The sequence below is a fragment of the Balaenoptera borealis genome (genome assembly GCF_965194805.1).
Source record: "Balaenoptera borealis genome assembly, contig: HAP1_SCAFFOLD_1330, whole genome shotgun sequence".
Taxonomy (NCBI): Eukaryota; Metazoa; Chordata; class Mammalia; order Artiodactyla; family Balaenopteridae; genus Balaenoptera; species Balaenoptera borealis.
The window spans coordinates 138353-158092 of NW_028122891.1; the positions used below are offsets into that span (position 1 = coordinate 138353).

At 46.0% G+C, this 19740-nt stretch overlaps 1 protein-coding gene and 1 pseudogene across 2 annotated transcripts; one reads left to right on the top strand and one right to left on the bottom strand.

Moving 5' to 3' along the window:
* Positions 1–259: 259 nt before the first annotated feature.
* Positions 260–13544, top strand: LOC309621980 (myosin-13-like; the record flags this gene model as incomplete). Its single annotated transcript, XM_082409223.1, has 9 exons — positions 260–520; positions 4995–5138; positions 5224–5380; positions 7206–7233; positions 8034–8145; positions 10686–10749; positions 10841–10939; positions 11044–11147; positions 12726–13544. The coding sequence occupies 9 exons, from the start codon at positions 260–262 to the stop codon at positions 12843–12845; spliced, it is 1089 nt and encodes a 362-aa protein (XP_082265349.1). The 3' UTR covers positions 12846–13544.
* LOC309621979 (UBX domain-containing protein 4 pseudogene) lies at positions 1178–3738 on the bottom strand (annotated as a pseudogene). The gene has a single exon. The product of its transcript is annotated as a UBX domain-containing protein 4 pseudogene (transcript).
* Positions 13545–19740: the final 6196 nt, after the last annotated feature.

Genomic DNA, 19740 nt, shown 5'->3' on the forward strand with positions numbered 1-19740 from the left:
TGATGTGTAATTAAGGAAGTATTTTCTGAGGCCTCCTTTATTAGGCTCAGCTTGGCTTCCTCTAATTGGTTTAGACTTCCACACCTGGAGCTGGACTAAGAGATGTCCCCTCAAACTTTTTTCTTGGAGTAAAATATCTCCTTTAGCTCACCCCCACTTGCCCACTCTAGGCCCCTATACCAGGTCCTGGATTCCTCAGAACGTAGGTTAATCCCAGGAACTTTTGAATCTGGCCCCCTGTCTGAATGGAAATAACAGGATGGAGCACCCCAAAGCTCCAGATTCAGCAGCCCTGGTCTTCCCAGCCCCTGCAGTCATGAGCTCTGATGCAGAGATGGCCATTTTTGGAGAAGCAGCTCCCTACCTGTGGAAATCAGAGAAGGAGAGAATCGAGGCTCCAAATCGCCCATTTGATTCTAAGAAAGCTTGCTTTGCAGTGGATGATAAGGAATTTTACGTGAAAGGTATGATCCAGAGCAAGGAAAATGACAAAGTCACAGTCGAGACCCTCGACAACCGGGTAAGTGTTGATCTCAGATGTCCTTGCTAACATGGGCATCCCCCTTTGCCTTTGGAGTAGAATAGTAGAAATTGCATGCTGGCCCATAGGAATCTGAAGATAGAACAAGACTCACATTGATCTACTCTGAGTGAAGTCGCAGGTAAAAACTGCCATGGCACATACCTTTCCTCTGGCTCTTTCCTTCGAGGACTTGGGCTTTGAGAGTTTTTGTGATGTTTGCTTTGGAGAAAGGGGAAGGTGGTGGTGGAAGAGTTTGGACTGTTTAAGGGAGAGATTGATACAGATTGCTGCTGGATGGGCGAATATACCAAATAGAACTCTCTAGGCTGCAGAGTGACTTACAGAGGGAGCTCCAGAGGCAATGCCTAATTTAATGCAGAGAATTACAGAGCACCATTCAATTCAATCCTTACTGGACACGCACCATGTCTAGGTCACAGTGTCTATCACTCTGCAAATATGAGCAAATCTCAGTCCCGCTTCCCCAAAGTTTATCATCTAGTGTAGGAATCAAGAGTACATGGTGGGTATGGGGACTTCCCTGGTGGCACAGAGGTTAAGAATCCGCCTGCCGATGCAGGGGACACGGGGTCAATCCCCGGTCCCAGAAGATCCCACATGCCGCGGAGCAAATAAGCCCGTGTGCCACAACTACTGAGCCTGCACTCTAGAGCCCGCGAGCCACAACTACTCAGCCCGTGTGCCACAACTACTGAAGCCCGTGTGCCTAGAGCCTGTGCTCTGCAACAAGAGAAGCCATGACAATGAGAAGACCGTGCACCACAACGAAGAGTAGCCCCCACTCGCCACAACTAGAGAAAAGCCCGTGTGCAGTAAGGAAGACCCAACGCAGCCAAAAATAAATAAATAAAATAATTTTTTAAAAAAAGAGTACATGGTAGGTATGAATCGCAGTTCACAAATTCAAGCATACAAGACAGATGATGATGACGATGATGATGATGATGATTGTTATTATTAAACTTAACCTCTGGTGTCAGCCTCTTTTCACAGGGCCGGAAATAAATTTTCTGGAGTTACTATTGGGGTCCCCTCCCCAGAGCCATGCCACATTTTCAGTAATACCGCATGGGGTGTCACTGCCCCCCTGAAGGATTGCTAAGAAACAAGCCCCAGTTTCTTTTTTTTTTTTTTTTTTTGGAAAAGATTTTTTTTATCCAGTGTTTAAGTAAGATTAAAAACTACAAGATTTTGCTTGCAGTTGATGAGCAAGAAGAGAAAAGTTAAACCCAAATTATCATCTGATTGGCTAGTTAAAACGCTCTGACTCAAGATCAAATTATTCAGTGACACACCAGTTACTTTGTGTGGGCTGAGGAGTTCTGGAGCAAAACAGCCCTAAACAAAACATATCATCTGAGAGCACAGGGCTAATGGGCATATGAAATACTAAACAAGAAAGCTGATAAAGGGAGGCTGTCGCAGACCTTTTGCTATTTTAGGCTTCTAGCAGTTGGTTACCATATACAAGGACCTAGCAGCCAGTTATTTTATCTCTTGACTTATCTGAGGTTAAACAACTTTAACCCACTAAGCAGGAATAAAGAGACACTTTGTAGATGAGTTGGAAAACATAAAGCAGTCCCACTTCTCCAGTACAATTTTAGTTGAATTAAATCATAAGAGAAACAATGATTACTGCACATATTGTCCTTGTCACACTGCATCTGTTGAGTAGAATTTCCATTCCAAGTGTTGTTTTCATCTTCACCATCGTCTTGAGTCCTCAATCTGTATATCTTGCCCTCCTTTTTAAAGTCTTCCCCCCGTTTCTCCAGCACTCTTTTTCTGACTGGTTCCCTTTTTTCTGAGTTGCTAGAGGATGCAAGGTTTGAGGATTCCAATGATGCTGCTCTCACCGAGGTCTGTGCAGGAGGAGGATTACTAAATAAGAAGTTGCTAAACAATCTCCAGATGGCAAGGAATGGGTAAAGTACTGTCCCCAAGAATGTCCAAAAGTCGCCACTGGAAGAATGTACCATGGATGCAGTTGGTCTTCCTGCTGGCAACAGTACCACTGAAGCACTTGGGGCAAGTTCCAAATCCAGTAATTTCTTTTTATAATCTTCTTTGGTAAATTCCCTCCTGGGAAACATTGTCGCTAATGAAAAATTACCGTAAGTGTTGCCAACAGTCTGTGCAGCAAACTGCCTTGCTGCTTCTAGAGGAGCATCAGAAGGGAACTGATTTGTGAAGGAAGAACCATCAGGAAGACGGAATTGAATTCTCGCAACACTGCTTCTTTCTGTTGTGGAAGAGTCTCTCTTGACTTCCATTTCTGCCTGTTTGGCCAGCAGGGCAGCAGCTTTAGCAGCTTCTACTTCTTCCTTTGTCTTTGCAAAATGAGCAGCTCTCTCTGCACGGTCCAGTGCAATCTTCTGTTTTATACGCTCTCGAGCTGCCCTATCTTCTGCCTTTTCTCTGTTCCTTTCCTCTAACATTCCTTTTGTTAATTCTTCTTCTTGCTTTCTTTTATAATCCAACATTTCTTTTCCAGTTTTCCTCCTCTCAATTTCCTCCTTAATCTCTCTCTGTTCTTCCTCTTTCCTTTTCTCTTCTCTCTTTTCTTCAAGTTTTTTGGTTAGTCTTTCCACTCTGACGGTGAGCTCCTCTGTAGGTCTCTGATTTGAACATCCACCAGGCTCTGGAGACACAGTGGCCTGGCCTGAAATTTCTCCTCCTGTTGCAGAATCTGACTTTGTATCAGAAGTGGGTGGTGTCTCACAGAGCTCTACATTTCTGGACTGACAGTTTTCAGAAGTGTTGTTCTGATCAAATGAGGTGGATGGAGTAGAGACTGAACTTTCTCACTGGCCACTATTTGCCACTGATATTTCACCTTTTAATGAGTGCATCTGCCGGACTTTGTGGATTCTGGTAACAAGTTCATCTGCAGGAACACTTCCTGCTATTACTTCCAAGGGAATTCCAATGTCTCCAATAAAGAAACTGGATGGAACACACACTACAGGATAGATCTGTGAAAACTGTAGGCAGGCTTCACTTTTGGTATCGATTTTCACAGCAACAAAACTGTTTGAAGATGCTTCTGTCACTTTCTCATCTTCCCAACTTGCAGCCATCTGTGTAGCCTGTTCATCATCACCTGCCACGAACACCACGAAGACCGCGCCGCTCCTCTTGGCCGACGCGATGGCGGCCGGAATGGCGCCCTGGAACCACAGCATCGCTGCCCTCGGCACAGGCGCTCGCTCGGCGTGTTGCCGCCTCGGTCCCGGAGCCGGCCCCGCCTTCTCTGTCTTTGGGCCCCCGTGGACCGCCTCCGGCTCTGCACCGGCACGCGGGCCCATCAGCGGCTCCCAGGACGCATGAAGCGCGCAGGCCGCGGCGCGCCCTGTGACGCATGACGCTACGCGTCGCCATTGGCAGCGCGACCCCGTCCTTTGTCTCGTTGGCAAGTCGGTGCGTGTGGGAGCCCGGGAGACCGCAGGCCCTGCAGTCCCGGAAGTGGAAGGAGCGCCCCAGTTTCTGAACCTTCAGGACACACAGATTTTTCCATCTTCCTTATGCTATTTTGGATGTCCCTCTCTCTCTAGTTTAGGGCGGTGGGGCAGAAGGGCTTCCTTTCCTCAAGAAATTTGGTCTATATCAACAAATCTCCTCCCTTTTATCTTTTTGGTAAAACCCTCAAAGCTCTTCTGAGGATTCGGGCTTTTGGAAAACAAACGCTAGAAAGGCTTACAGGCTCTCTTGCTTTTATGCCCTATTTTCTACCTTTCCTGAGTAATGGAGTGCCAGTTGTATGCTTAAAGGGGAGGGAAAACAGAGAGGGGAAAATTAGGTAATAGTCTCAAAATACTGTTCAGGCATGGACCATGCTTCAAGTCCAAATGTTTTAACTATTAGGGCAGCGGTGCAAGGAATTCTGGAAGCCTTGAAAAGACAGGGGAGAGAAGAAACAGGTCATGGAAGAGATGGCACTTCAGAAGAGCTTTGAAGGTTGCTAGATGTAATTTCAATGTAGATATATTCCAGACAAAGGGACCCACATGAGCAGAGGTATTGAGGTGGAGATTTACAGAATACACTGGAAGAGTTTTTTCCAATCTTCCAAGCTTGATCTCATTGCAGCACTCATAGCAAATGGGGTAAACAGAGGCAAGCTGCTGTGGCCTTGGCCATCCTGAGTTCCACCTGGCCACCCTGAGGCTGAAGGGCTCTATAACTTTGCACACCTGTAACCCTCTTCTGGCACACAGAATGGCATGCTGACTTGGAGGCATCAGACCAGAATTGGTTATACAGTTTGACCAGTCTTAGATTTATCAAGAACAGTTATTTACAGATCATCTCTGGGCACAGAAATGATCCATAAAGTTAACCACGGTAATGGGGTAATCTCACCACAATATCTCACCATTTTCACCCCACTGGTAGGTCACCACATCGGCTCTCCCACTCATCATGTGATTTTCCTCTCAATATCCAGACACTCACTCCGAACAGTGACCAAGTCTTCCCCATGAACCCTCCCAAATTTGACAAGATCGAGGACATGGCCATGATGACCCACCTACACGAGCCAGGAGTGCTGTACAACCTCAAAGAGCGTTACGCAGCCTGGATGATCTACGTGAGTACCCTTCAACCTCTCTTTATTCCATTTCCTTCTCTTAGTAAAGTCAAGATCCATAGGTTGAATTTTCTGATTTTCTCAGACCTACTCAGGCCTCTTCTGTGTCACCGTCAACCCCTACCAGTGGCTGCCGGTGTACAACCCTGAGGTGGTGACGGCCTACAGAGGCAAAAAGCACCAGGAGGCCCCGCCCCGCATCTTCTCCATCTCTGACAACGCCTATCAGTTCATGTTGACTGGTGAGTAATTTCTTTAATCCATATTTTAAAAAATAGTTTTAGTGAAGTATTCAAGTCCTTTAACTGCACTGGTTCTTAGTTAATTACTCGAGCCCTTCACAGGCTTTGGTCATCCAAATGGTGCAATGACCAAAGTGACCTCAGTAGATTCAGAGGATGTCAGGATGGAAAACCAGGGGCGCAGTATCTTCCATTACCAGTCACGGTTCTTAAGCCAGAGCTTGGGACTGAAGCCACACTAAGTACATGCTTCTCTGGGGGTGGATGTGAAGCACAAGGAGATGCGCTGCCCCCAACTCCAAAGAAACCCCCAACAGGAGCACACTTGGAAGAGAGACTATATTAGTAGCCACTTAGGAATGCAAAGTTGGAGAAATGGGCACAGCAACTTCCCTTCACCTGTTTTCTCAGGCTCCCTCTTTCTCCTCCTTAAATTTCCAGAATAGCAGATGAAATAGCAGAGATGTGGTAATACTGTCACCCTTGTCATGCCTAACATCACTTCGGTCTGTTCCACTTTCACCTGATTTGACTTGGTGCAGAGAGAAGAAGTAGAAGCAAGCATCTGAGATCTGAAGATGCTTAAAAGTCATCCAGGACAATGTTGCCCAAACTTCAGCCATTCCAATGTCACATTCGCAATCCTGGCCATTTCTGCATATTTAAAATCTTTCCTTATAGTGACTGAAGTTCCGTCCATTTCAAAAAGGAAGAATAGGGAATTCCCTGGTGGTCCAATGGTTAAGACTCTGTGCTTCCACTGCAGGGGACACGGATTCGATACCTGGTCAGGGAACTAAGATCCCACATGCCACGTGGCGTGGCCAAAAATAAAAACAAAATAGGAACCGAACAAATCTGCCCTTTGATCTGGAGGAAAACTATTTTTTTAAAAAAGGAAGAATAATATCACTATTAGTATTAGTTTCTTAGGACTGCCATAACCAAGTACTACACACTGGGTGGCCTAAGCAACAGAAATGCATTGTGTCACAGCTCTGGAGCCTGGAAGTCTGAGATCAAGGTGTCAGCAGGGTTGGTTCCCTCTGAGGGCCGAGAGGGAGAATGTGGTCCAGGCCACTCTCCCAGCTTCCGGTGGTTTGCTGGCCATCCTTGCCATCCCTTGGCTTATAGAATCATCACCTTGATCTGCACTTTAATCTTCACATTCTGTTCTCATCTGTCTCCAAATTTCTCTTTTTATAAGGACACCAGTCATATTGGATTAGGGGCCCACCTACTCCAGTATGACCTCATCTTCACTAATTACATCTGCAATGACCCTATTTCCAAATAAGGTCACATTTTGAGGTACTGGGGGTTAGTTAGGGCCTCAACATATTAGTTTGTTGGGGGGAACACAATTCAACCTATAACACTCTTGTAAATGGAAAACCACGGTCACTGTCCACAAGTAGAAAGTAAAGGTGAAAGAAAAAGGCAATGACAACAAATCAGTGTCCATAAATTCTAATTAGAAGCTGTGGCTTCTTTCAAGTTCTAAGTCTGAGACTTGCTCTCTTTTTTGAAAAGGGAGATAAGAAAGCGCTATTGAGGAGGTAAAGATCTGTGAACACGAATAACTTCCACACTGTGGGACTCACTGTTCACTTCCCATGCTGCCCACGTTACACATCCAGCATTTGGGAAATCTGCACAAATTGTCTCCAAGAAGATTCGACATGCCCAAATCATCACACCACTAGTGAATGGCAAAGCCAGAACTAGAACTCATGGGCTCTGTCTACCCCCAATGTTGCCTGATTTGTATATCCTGCCTGTATGTTGTTTATTTATTCTGTCCTGCTTCCTTCTGCATTTCTAGATCGAGACAACCAGTCCGTCCTCATCGCGTGAGTAACCTGTGTTGTTGCCATGATGACTTGGAAGGGGCTGTCCATTCCTTCTGCTCTCCTTTAGCTCACTTACTTTTTTAAAAAAATTTATTTTATTGAAGTATACTTGATTTACAATGTTGTATTAATGTCTGCTGTACAGCAAAGTGATTCAGTTATACATATATATTCCTTTTCATATTCTTTTCCATTTTGTTTTATCACAAGGTATTGAATATAGTTCCCTGTGCAATGCAGTAGGACCTTGTTGGTTATGCATTCTATATCTAATAGTTTGCATCTACTCATCCCAAACTCTCAATCCATTTGTCCTCCATTCCCCCTTTCCTTGGTCCCCTTGGCAATTACAAGTCTGCTCTCTATGTCTGTGTATCTCACTTTATTTTATTTTACTTTATTATATTTTATTTATTTTTGGGTGTGTCGGGTCTTAGTTGCAGCACTCGGGATCTTTTGTTGGGGCGTGTGGGCTCTTCGCTGTGGTGTACAGGCTTCTCTCTAGTTGTGGCGGGCGGGTTTTCTCTTCTCTAGTTGTGGCACGCAGGCTCCAGAGTGCGTGGGCTCTGTAGTTGTGGCACGCAGGCACCAGAGCACGTGGGATCTGTAGTTTGTGGCACGTGGGCTCTAATTGAGGTGCGCAAGCTCAGTAGTTATGGTGTGTGGGCTCGGTTGCCCCGCGGCATGTGGGATCTTAGTTCCCTGACCAGGGATTGAACCCGCGTCCCTTGCATTGCAAGGCGGGTTCTTTACCACTGGACCACCAGGGAAGTCCCTCTCACTTACTTTTAAATCAACAGCGGAGAATCCGGGGCTGGGAAGACAGTGAACACCAAGCATGTGATCCAGCACTTTGCAGCAATTGCGGTCACTGGGGAGAAGAGGAAGGAGCAGCGGCCGGGCAAGATGCAGGTGAGCAGCTTCCTGCACCTGGAAGGCTTGCTGGAATGAGTATAACTGAAACCCCAGGTGAGCCCCAAGTGTCTGCAGGGCTTTGTGCACAGCACGAGGTCCTGCCCCAGGGGGTGTTTACGGGGCAAGGCAGGAAATGGCTCCACCTTGTGGACTCGGGCTCTAGCACCAGCTCCATCAGCAACAGCCGAGTGACCTTGAACAACTCCACATCCTCCTTTGGAGAAGGAATGGTTTAGGCCAGTGGTTCTCAAACTGGAGTGCACGTCAGAATCACCAGGAGGGTTCGTTAACAACGGATTGCTGGTCCCCAGGCCCAGAATTTCTGACTGAAATTCCTGTCTCACATTCAAAATCCTGGCATGTTGCATTTCTGTCATGTTCCCATTGTTCATGCCCTGTCCAGGGATCACACTTTGAGAACCACTGGGCTGGACAGTAGTTTCCAAACAGCTCTGAAGTCAGAAAGGCAAGCAATCATGTGGGGAAGGGGGAAAGGTGAAAACTCTGCTTTCTATAAGTGGATTTCTACGTAATAATTCTCACAAAATATTTTATGCAACTTAAACATTTTTTTTGAGAACCACTGTTTCTATCATATGGGTCACTTTCATTGCTCACAGTCTGTTTCTACTTCTGAACCCGAATATCTGTATAAATGGGTCCTGGTGCATGCATGAACAGAGGTCTATATTTTACAAATCCATAATTTATGATAAAATGTTATCAGAGAAGAAAGGCCATCTGGGAGATTGAGAGGTAGCGGGTAGGGCTCCAACCTGGAATCTGGTGTGGCCAGAAGCCACTTTGATGCTGTGCTAAGACTCCTTCTACGATGGGACCTTGAAGCCTCCTTGGGTGGGGTGGGGATGGGCCTGTGGGTACTCAGCACAACTGTACCTGCCACCAGCCTGAGCTGGGCGACATCTCTCCCTGGGACCTTCCCAGAGCATCCACACTTTTGAGTCACTAGGAAGTTACTTCGGAAGACGTCCAAAGTCCTCTCTTTTCCTCTTCTCACTTATTATTAGGGAACCCTGGAAGACCAGATCATCCAGGCCAACCCCCTCCTGGAGGCCTTTGGAAATGTCAAGACCGTGAGGAATGACAACTCCTTGAGATTCGTTAAGACTCAGTCCAATTGTCAATGACCCCCAGAAAGAAAACCCTCTCCTCCAATGCTGAATATGAAAAATGGCCACATAAACTAGGATATACCTGGCCTTAGTCTACCCCCAAGCGCTTCAGATCAAGCTGCCCAACCGGGATATTCTGATAACCCTTCAAAGAACATTTTGTCTTATTCCCAGCCGAAGGAAGATTTAGCTGTCCTTCCCTAACTAATCAGCATCACCTCAGAGCCTCCTGAAGTCACAATGATTCAAGATTCAAATTCCACAAGTACAAAATGACTTCTCTATGCTAAAATTGGTCTCTTCAGGTGGAAGCATTTTAAAATACATAAGTCCATTGAACAGTATCCACTGACTTATTAGCCATGAAAACCTTAGTGTGAAGTTAGTTAGCAGATCTGACCTTCTCCAAGTCAGGAGGTGCTGGGAGGAGGGAAAACCTGGTGGAGGCAGCAGAGCTCAAAAATTGGGAAGAAGTTGATATTGAAGATACTGAAGGATATGTCCCATCCTTCAATGTTTCACTTAGGATTAGCTCAACCAAAGAGGCATTTACTTCTGACACTGGCAAATAAACAAGTATCCAGTCTCCTATCTAATTTCACTGGCCAGTAGAGCAAGTACCCAGAGGCACTTGCATTCAGCAGCTAGAACTCTTGAAGAGCGAACACATAATTCACATAAACCTACACTGGTCCTTCATTAACTCTTCTTAGGCTTCATTCAGAGAATACTGAGAATACTACTGAGGATGTACTACATTCCAGGGTCTGTGGGTGAACAAGCAAGGCAATATTTTTGCGCTCCAATTGGCTCACAGAGTGGTAGCGACCAATTAAGCAGATGATGTAAGAAGGGAGTATACACACACACATATATACTATATATAATTTCACCCCTCACTCCCCAAGATTGGGGGAACCCAAGTGCTGAGTGGGTCTTTGGGGAGCCAGGAGGCCTGGCCTGGGGGCTAGGTTTGCATGTAGGAAGTAGTAAGGAAAACTGAGGCAAGAAATCTCAGAAGTAACATCCAGAGGCAAAAAAGAAGTCAGATAGTCCAACCAGGTTATCAGTTCAAAGGTGTTACAAAGAGTTTGAGCAGGATAAAGACCAAGGAGACAATCAGGTGTGAGGTGGTCCCAAACAGAGACTTGAGAGGGAGCCTGCAGGCATCCCCAGAGCTGTGGGAACAGGGCCAGGTGCTTTGGGCAGAGCTACCTGAGTCTTGGCTGAGCTGGCGTGGGGACCAGATGCCAAGCAAACAGAGAGGAGGAAGGTCCTCATGCTTCTGGCATCACCTCCTCCGTGAGCCTACACAGCCCACCCATCCTCAGTAGTACCTAACAGAAGCTGGCTACAGTACCATAGAAAGAAAATAACTGTGTTTTTCAATCTGTCTTTGGACAGGGGACGTTCATTCGCATTCACTTTGGAGCCACAGGAAAGCTGGTGTCAGCGGACATTGAAACCTGTGAGTCCAAACACTCTATCTGGCACCTTGGCTTTGGCCACAGAGGCATCTCCTGGGGACCCTAAAATCACATCGTTTTTTGTTATCTTAGATCTCTTAGAAAAATCCAGGGTGGCATTTCAGTTATCCCGTGAGAGAGGCTATCATATTTTTTACCAAATCATGTCAAACAAGAAGCCGGAACTTATGGGTAAGTTCCTTGGTTATCATTCTCATCTTCCAAATCGATCACATTGGAAAAAAACTCAGAGTCAGTTGTGCATAAGATGCTAAAGGGATCCTTCTGCTTCACAGACCTGCTTCTCATTTCAACCAACCCCTTTGACTTCCCCTTTGTGAGCCAAGGAGAGGTCACCGTGGCCAGTATTGATGACAGTGAGGAATTGTTGGCCACTGATGTAAGTATTTTGTGTGTTTATTTACTTACGTAAGGAATTGTTGAATTTATGAACTGAGAGGTACCCATGATCTCAGGAGGAAGCTGGGATGCAGGGATGCTCAGTGATTAGACCCAAGATCTCAGAGAATTAGTACAGATCACACCCCTCCCCCACTTGGTTCCATTTCAGAAGATTCCAGGAAATGGGAATACAGAAAGTTCTCCAAAATAGGCCTTCAGTTCCATTCTCCAGCTTTTTAGAGTAAATGTTTGCATGGATAAGGTCTTTAAAGTTTTTGTTGGAAGTTTTCAGGGTACAAAACCATCTACATGGTTCTTTTAAGAAAATCTATAAAATACAGAAAAGTCTAAAGCAGGAGAAAAACAGTCCCGCTCTGCAGCAGCCGTTCCATTCCTCCGGTTACCTGTCACCTCGGGCTCACAGTAGGCACCCACCTCCTCAATACACCTGTCAGGCCTCTGGCCTTTAGCTTTGGGGAGTATCTCCAGGGTCAATAACCGTAATATTAACTAAGTGCATTGAGCACTCACGCATGCTAGGAACTGAGAAAAGAGCTTTGCCTCAACAAAACCTCTGGGATCAGCACCACTGCTACCCTCGTTTCATAAAGGTAGAAGCTGAGTCTTAGAAAAATAACACACGATTTGCACGAAGACAGTATGTAAACGACGGTCTGAACCCAGATCTGCCCAACCCCAGAACTTGCATTTTTAACCCTAACCCTAACCCCTAACCCCTAACCCTAACCCCTAACCCTAACCCTAACCCTAAACCCTAACCCTAACCCTAAACCCTAAACCCTAACCCTAAACCCTAAACCCTAAACCCTAACCCTAAACCCTAACCCTAAACCCTAACCCTAACAACCCTAACCTTAACCCGAACCCTAACCCTCTAACCCTAACTCTAACCCTAAACCCTAACCCTAACCCTAACAACCCTAACCTTAACCCTAACCCGAACCCTAACCCTAACCCTCTAACCCTAACCCTAACCCTAAACCCTAAACCCTAAACCCTAACCCTAACCCTAAACCCTAAACCCTAACCCTAAACCCTAACCCTAAACCCTAAACCCTAACCCTAACCCTAACGACCCTGACCCTGACCCTGGCCCTGGCCCTAACCCTAACCCTAACCTCATAGTGTTGCTGACCCTTCCATTGATATAATTGTATGTAATTGAACTTATTCAATATATCTATTAAACATCTGCCCTCTGCCCAACACCCTCCCAGGTGTTGGAAATGCAATGAAAATACTCCATAAGGTGCGCACCTGATGGGCACATTGTTAACAAAAGGCTTTTACATTTGCACCAGTAGTTTCTCCTTAAGGTCATCACTTGCCAATTAATGACCATGCTGTTTAGGAAGCTCATTAAAAACCCAGGAGTCACGGTTCCCTGCAGGCTCTCCCGTTCTCCCTCGGGCACTCTTCCACCCTCTCTAGGTTTCAGTTTCCAGGAACTCGAGCCTATTGAGAGAGTGAGGAAATAGCTAATCTGGTTTTTGGATGATAGACCATAAACCAGATTTAAAGAAAAATATGTCATTGCTGGTTTTCATTCAAACAGACAGGTATAATGAAGGAAGGAACCCCTCTGGCCCTCCAGGAGTTGCCTGGGAACCTAGTCTGCGAAATACTTATACATCAAGAGATGGCTCTGAGCTGGAATTCTACAAAAGAAGAGTAGAGCAACCCAGTACAGCTTTATACCCCCTCAGCCGCAGGAGGAGAATGGCTGCAGGCTACTGAAAGCCAGCAGCATTGACAAATTAACTCCCCCCAGCCTTTGCCAAACTACAGTGGTACCTCTGAGTTCTCTGTTTCCTTCTCTATTCTGACTCTTTTCTCAATAAATCCACATTTCTTAATATAGTGTCACAGTGGAAGCAAAACAGACCTTCAATTTTCAGACCTCAATTTATAAAGCAAAGGTTCTAGGGGTTTTGTTTTTAAATTAAAGGACCACATCATTTGAAAATTGTACAGGTTCTAATTCTTCAGTTCCAAGACACCAAACACACTGCATGCGGTCCCCATGGAAAGGCCCCTCTCAGCAGAAGCGCCACCGATTCCACAATGAAAGGGCAGCAAGGTGCCCTTCTCCCTTCTCTGCTGCCTGGATGGCCCCCATGTTTTTCAATCCATGCCCCCTGGCAAGTTTCTAAGGTGCAATTCTGAGACCCTTCCCTTTCCCATCCCAGCAGGTGGCCAAGGGCCGGCCCGGGCTGGAGACGTGCAGGAAGCAGAGCTGGGCCAGCTGGCCAGAGTGGGGTTTGGGGGTTCTCAGCAGGAGAAATCACCATGCAGGATAAATCCCTTGGCCTTGCCATAAGCCAAGGGCAAGTCTCTCAGGGCTACGGGCCCTCTCAGGTTCTCCTTGCAGATACCTCGCATGGGGCACTTGGCTACTTGGGAAAACCGCGCGGGAGTGAGCTTTACACCAGCAGATGTTTTGTAAAATTGAACGGGGTAGGCTCGGGCCTGTCCTCAAAGCCTCTACTCAAAGGCGAGCCCTTCCTGCGGCCGCCAGGTCAGGGGGCTCCGCGACTGTGCCGAACAGCTCTGGTGTGAGTCGTGGTTCCCTCCTCCACCCACCCCCACGAGCCCCCGTCCCCTTACCTGAGGCCCGCGGCCCTCCGCTCCGCGCTTGGATGCCGCTGGGGTGCCAAAGACCCACGGGAGGGGTCGTTCCCGGCCCGCACCGCGTCCGCGCGGCACAGCACGGTCTCGGCACTCCGGGCACGGGCGCCTGGGGCCGGGCGTCCCCTCTCCTGCGAGCGCGAGGCAGGAAGCGGCGCCCCTGCGAGGCCGCTAGCGATGCCCCGGCGCGCGGGCCCCTGCGGCGCGGAGACCGCTCCAGGCTGGACTCAGCGAGGCCAAGGCCGCCAGGACGAGCGCTTGCCGGGACCCGGCTCGGGCAGCGGAGCTGCAGGCCCCCACAAACAACCCAGTTTTTTAAATGGAAAAAGGACTTGAAAAGACCCTTCTCCAGATAAGACATACAAATGGTCAACAAACACCTGAAGAGATGTTAAACATCGTTAGTCACGATGGAAATGCACATTAATACCACAACGCCATACCCCTCCACAAACACTAGAAGGCCTATAATCAAGAGAATTAAAAATAACAAATTTTGGCAAAAATGTAGAGACATTGATACAGAGTTTCCCATGGGGAAAATGAATCGGTCCAGGAGATGGATGGTGAGAATATTTGTACAACAATGTGAATGTAGTTAATGCCACAGAACTGTATACTCAAAATGGTTTAAATGGTAAATGTTACTTTTAATCACAATGAAAAGAATGAATGAAGCACTGATGATACATGTTAGAACATGGATGAACACTGAAAACATTCTAAGTCAAAGAGCTCATGCAGAAAAGGTCACCCAGGTCATACTTAGCTCGTGTGTTTTAAATCCATAAAGGTTTTGAAAATGAGGGAAAGTCTCAATAATGGTTTCAGAAAAAGAAAACTGGATCAGAATGGGAAAAGACATTTCCATAGATGTGCGGAGATGGTGAATGTTGAAGTGGGCCCGTGGATAGGATTATAAGGTAGAACCATAAAATTTCGTCTTTGGGTCTTTATGTTCTGGTTCCCTGGGAGAGGACCCCAGTATTGCATAAAACACACTGGAGTAGTTTATGTGAGGTGGTGTATTTTGTACTGCTACTTATAGTTTTTTTATACACTTGAAATTACTGAGGAGTACATTACTTTTCAAAAGAACCAGGTCAAAACCATGCCCAAAAAAAGCAGAGAAGACATCCAACTTCATAATAGAGGCCAAGCCTTAACCAGATGCGGTTCACCTAAAGTGGTGACGCTCATCATTCTTGTAGGGTCCACGCGTTATTAACAGGCACCATGGGAAGGTTATATTAGGAGCCACTGTGTCTTGGGTGCTGTGGATGACCTGGCTGTAGTAGAAACAGTGGGATTTCTGAATTCTAGTCTCCCACATCAAACCACCAAAAACCTGTTAGAACTAATAAACGAATTTAGTAAAGCTGCAGGGTAAAAAATCAGTACACAAAAATCACTTCTCTTTCTTTCTTTTTTTTTATAAATTTTTAAAAAAATATTTATTTCTTTATTTATCTTTGGCTGCATTGGGTCTTCGTTGCTGTGCACGGACTTTCTCTAGCTGCAGCAAGCAGGGGCTACTCTTCATTGCGGTGCACAGGCTTCTCATTGCGGTGGCTTCTCTTGTTGTGGAGCACGGGCTGTAAGACAGCAGGCTTCAGTAGTTGTGGCACACGACCTCAGCAGTTGTCGCTCGCGGGCTCCAGAGCACAGGCTCAGTAGCTGTGGCGCACGGGCTTAGTTGTTCCAAAGCATGTGGGATCTTCCCAGACCAGGGCTCGAACCCGTGTTCCCTGTATTGGCAGGCAGATTCTTAACCACTGAGCCACAAAGGAAGCCCTAAAAATCACTTGTCTTTCTATACACTAATAATGTGCCATCAGAAAGAGAAATGAAGAAAACAATCCCATTTACAATTGCATCTAAAAAATACCTGGGAATAAATTGAACCAAGGATGTGAAAGCACACTGAAAACTGTAAAACACTGATAAAACAAACTGAACAGACACAAATGAATGGAAAGCTATCCCGTGCTCATGGATGCAAAGAACACTGTTAAAATGTCCATTCTACCAAAAGCAATGTTCAAATGCAAAGCAAGCCTGGTCAGAACTCCAATGGCATTCTTCACAGAAATACAGCAAACGTTCCTAACATTTGTGTGGAAACACAAAGGCCCCTGAATAGCCAAAGGGAGTTTGAGAAAGGAGAACAGGTTGGAGGCATCTCGCTCCCTGACTTCACACTACATTACGAAGCTACAGTCACCAAAAAGTGTGCAATTGGCACAAAAACAGGCACACAGACCAGAGGAACAGGACAGAGACCCAAGAAATAAACCTACGGTTATGCGGTAAGTTAATTCACAAGAAAAGAGCCAAGAACATACACTGGGGAAACAACAGTCCCCTCAATAAATGGTGCTGGCAAAACTGGACACCACACACCAAAGAACACTGCACTCTGTTTACACCACACAAAAACTGGCTAAAAACCCAGTGTTCCACATGAAGCCCTTCCTCTCCTGGGTCCTCTGAGGACAGACACCCTCAGCACTCAACTAGACACAAGAACCTTCTCCCCCACTTTTCCTCACCTTTTCTTTTAGCAGCGTCACCTCCCAGCAGGTCCAGAGGAGACCTGCCTCCTGTCAGCGTGAACTGGACCCCACAGTGTCCCAAAGCCCCAGTGGGTCCTGAAGAGACCCGGCTTCTGCTACATCCATTCTGCTGTGGAAATTCAAATTGAAATAGAGCCAAATGACCCATGAATTCTCCAAAATAGTTAAGGAGCAATTAACTAGAAACCGTAAGAAATGAAATGATTATAGACACAGACTTATTTTTTTTTAATATTTATTTATTTAGCTTCGCTGGGTCTTAGCTGTGTCACACGGGACCTTTTTCTTTTTTAAGTTGCAGCATGCGAACTCTTATTTGAGGCACGTGGGATCTAGTTCCCTGACCAGGGATGGAACCCAGGCCCCCTGCACTGGGAGCACGGAGCCTTAGCCACAGGACCACCAGGGAAGTCCCTAGACACAAACTTTAAAACTTATGCCAAATTCACACAAATTTATTCACAGACATTTCAAATGCAAGGCTATGAAAATTACAGAGAAACATAGAAGAAAATCTACATGACCTTGGATTTCGTCTATAGATCACGAGCTTTGAGTTTTAACATACAAGGCCAATCACAAAAGAAAAAAATATGGTGGACTTTATAAAATTAAAGATTTCTACTCTCAAAGACCTTATTCACAAAGTCAAAATGAGGCAGGAGATAAATGGTCACCAGCCTACGCATTTACAACTGACCTCCGGTTCACACTTCCTGGGATGAGAAAAAAATGGGCTCCTGGCTGGACATTCATTACCAACCCCCTGTTTACTTTTCCTGAAACAAGAGACAAACGGGCTCTAGGACTACATATTTATGACCGGACTCCTGTCTATATTTCGAGGTCTGCACCTCGATATGAAAACCAGCAACAGAAATAGGGTAAATAACCAGACATTGGACATTTTTATGGGAGGGACAGAGTGGGACTAAACCCTGTTAAAAGATCAAGAGGTCATACATTTCTCATCCTTGGGGCAAGGGAAACATTGCACATGTGCAGAAAGGTTCCTTGGGGGTCAAAAAGGAAGGGGCACCACCCCAAAATAGGTGATGCTAAGGTCGTCCCACAGGCCTCTGGGTGGTAATCCATCTTGGAAAAAAGTTGCACACGCATGTTGGGGAGGGTCCTAGGGCAGGGAAGGTGTGGAAAAAGAAACCAGATAATTGGCCAGAGGTGAACAGAGACCCGGAAGAACTGCCCTATATAAGTGACTTAACCGCCTCTCTACTGCACTCTTCCTCATTAGGGAGGGTGTCCACACCCTTTCTCTCCGGGTGTGCATCTCTGCCTTGCTTCTGTCTTAACTAAACAAACTGTTTCTCTGTGTGCTCTCCCACTTGTTGCTGTGCTATGTCTCTAATAATAAACTTTGTACCTGTTTTTACAGTTTTTACCTCTATGAGAAATGCATTTTTCACTGGGGGCAAGAGCTAGTGGGGGTGGTGGCTAGGATTCCTGGTTTTCATCCAGGCTCCCCAGGTTCAATTCCTGGGCAGGGAATGAAGATCTCGCTTCATGCCACCACTCACTGCCGCCTCTCCAAGATAAAAAAGACAAGCCACAAACTGGGAGAAAAATACTTGTAAACCACATATCCAGTAAACGACTTGGACTCAAAATGGACACAGACCTCTAGAACAACCCCATTTTAAAAATGGGTAAGGATTTGAACACACACCTGGCCAAAAAAGATATACAGCTAATAAAAATCATACAAAAATTATACAAAAAATCATATACTATTAGGGATTTCCAAATTAAAATCGTGAGCCATCACAGCACACCTACTAGGATGGCTAAACTCCAACAAAACCATGGCAACACCGACTGCTGGAGGGTGAGGAGCAACCCCTCCTCATGGCTGGGGTGCAGGCACAGCCACCTGGCAAGACAGTTCCGCAGCTTTTTCCACAACTAATCAAGCCTCCCCTCGGGGTCCAACAATTATGCGTCCAGTATATAGGCAACTGCTTTGAAAATCTATGTCCAAAAGCAGACAAGGATGCAATTATGCACAGCAGCACTATTCGTAATGGCTAAAAACCTGAAGAAATCGGGATATCCTTCACTAGATGACTGCATAAGCAAAGTGGAGGACATCCATGTCAAGGCGAGCAGAATACACCACGCCAATATATGTCTCTCTGGCATAAGGATTATTTCAGTCTCATTCAAAAAAAGAAAGGTAGAAAAAACTGAGTAGAGACTGACCTTTTATGAAGGACATTTATAAGGAAATCTCCATTTGTAACGGAGTGTCCCTCTTTGCACCAGAAATAGAAGGATGATTAAATCTCAAGTCACTCTTATCAACGGAGAAGTCCCGACTTAAATCTGCATACAATACCTTTGTTTACTGTGCTTTGCATGATAACCTGCCACTATTGGCTTCCCCCCTTCCCCAAGGTCTTTTGTTTTTATCTGAAGATGGTATTTGGTATTTAAGGTGATGGCTTTGGCCATTTCAGGGACTGACTCAATTTTTCTGGGTAGCTCCCCTGTATACAGGAGGTATACATGCTGTTAAACTTCTGTTTTTCTACTGTTAATCTGGCTTTTATTAGACGGCGGGGGTGGGGCTCAACCAAGAACCTAGAAGGACAGAGTGAAAATTGTCTTTCCGCCCATACACGTGCAGTGGACTACTACTCAGCAGCAGAAAGGAATGCACCATCAGCCCATGGAAAGACATGGATAAATCCTCAGTATGTACTGCTACGTGAAAGCATCCAGGCTGAGGAGGCTGCACACAGTATGACCCCATTGGTGACACTCTGGGAAAGGCAAAGCTACACAGATGATAAGCAGATCATGGGGTGGGGGTGTGAAGCGTTCCATGTGACACTCTAGGATGGATACCTGTCACTATGCATTTGTCTAAGCCCACAGACGTGTGTAGCCCAAGGGGCCAATCATAATCTATTCAAATTTAGTTATTTACAGTGTAGGGGTATTACAGGATGGAATACTCAAGGTGACCGAATCTAACTGTATTAGAAATGCATGGAAAAATCTCACTGTAGGGGATGGGATAAAAGGTGCTGACCTAAGTTAACTGTGGAAATGAACGCAATCTCTAAACTAAATGCAAAATGTACACAAACAGTGGACTTTATTTTATGGAGTTCTTTCCAGGGTGTAGCAGCTAACAATTCTGAAACCTCTGCACATGTAATCTGGAAAGGAGCAATGCATAGGTAAACGGCAGATAGTGGGCACCAAGCTCCTCATTGTGGGAGTGGGAAGTTACAGATAAGCAAGGGGAGAGCCTCTGCCCTCATAATACTTGGCTGAGCTTCCTGGGAGGATGGTGTGGGGAGTTCACTGGCCATAGGACATGCACAGATCTTTACACTGGGA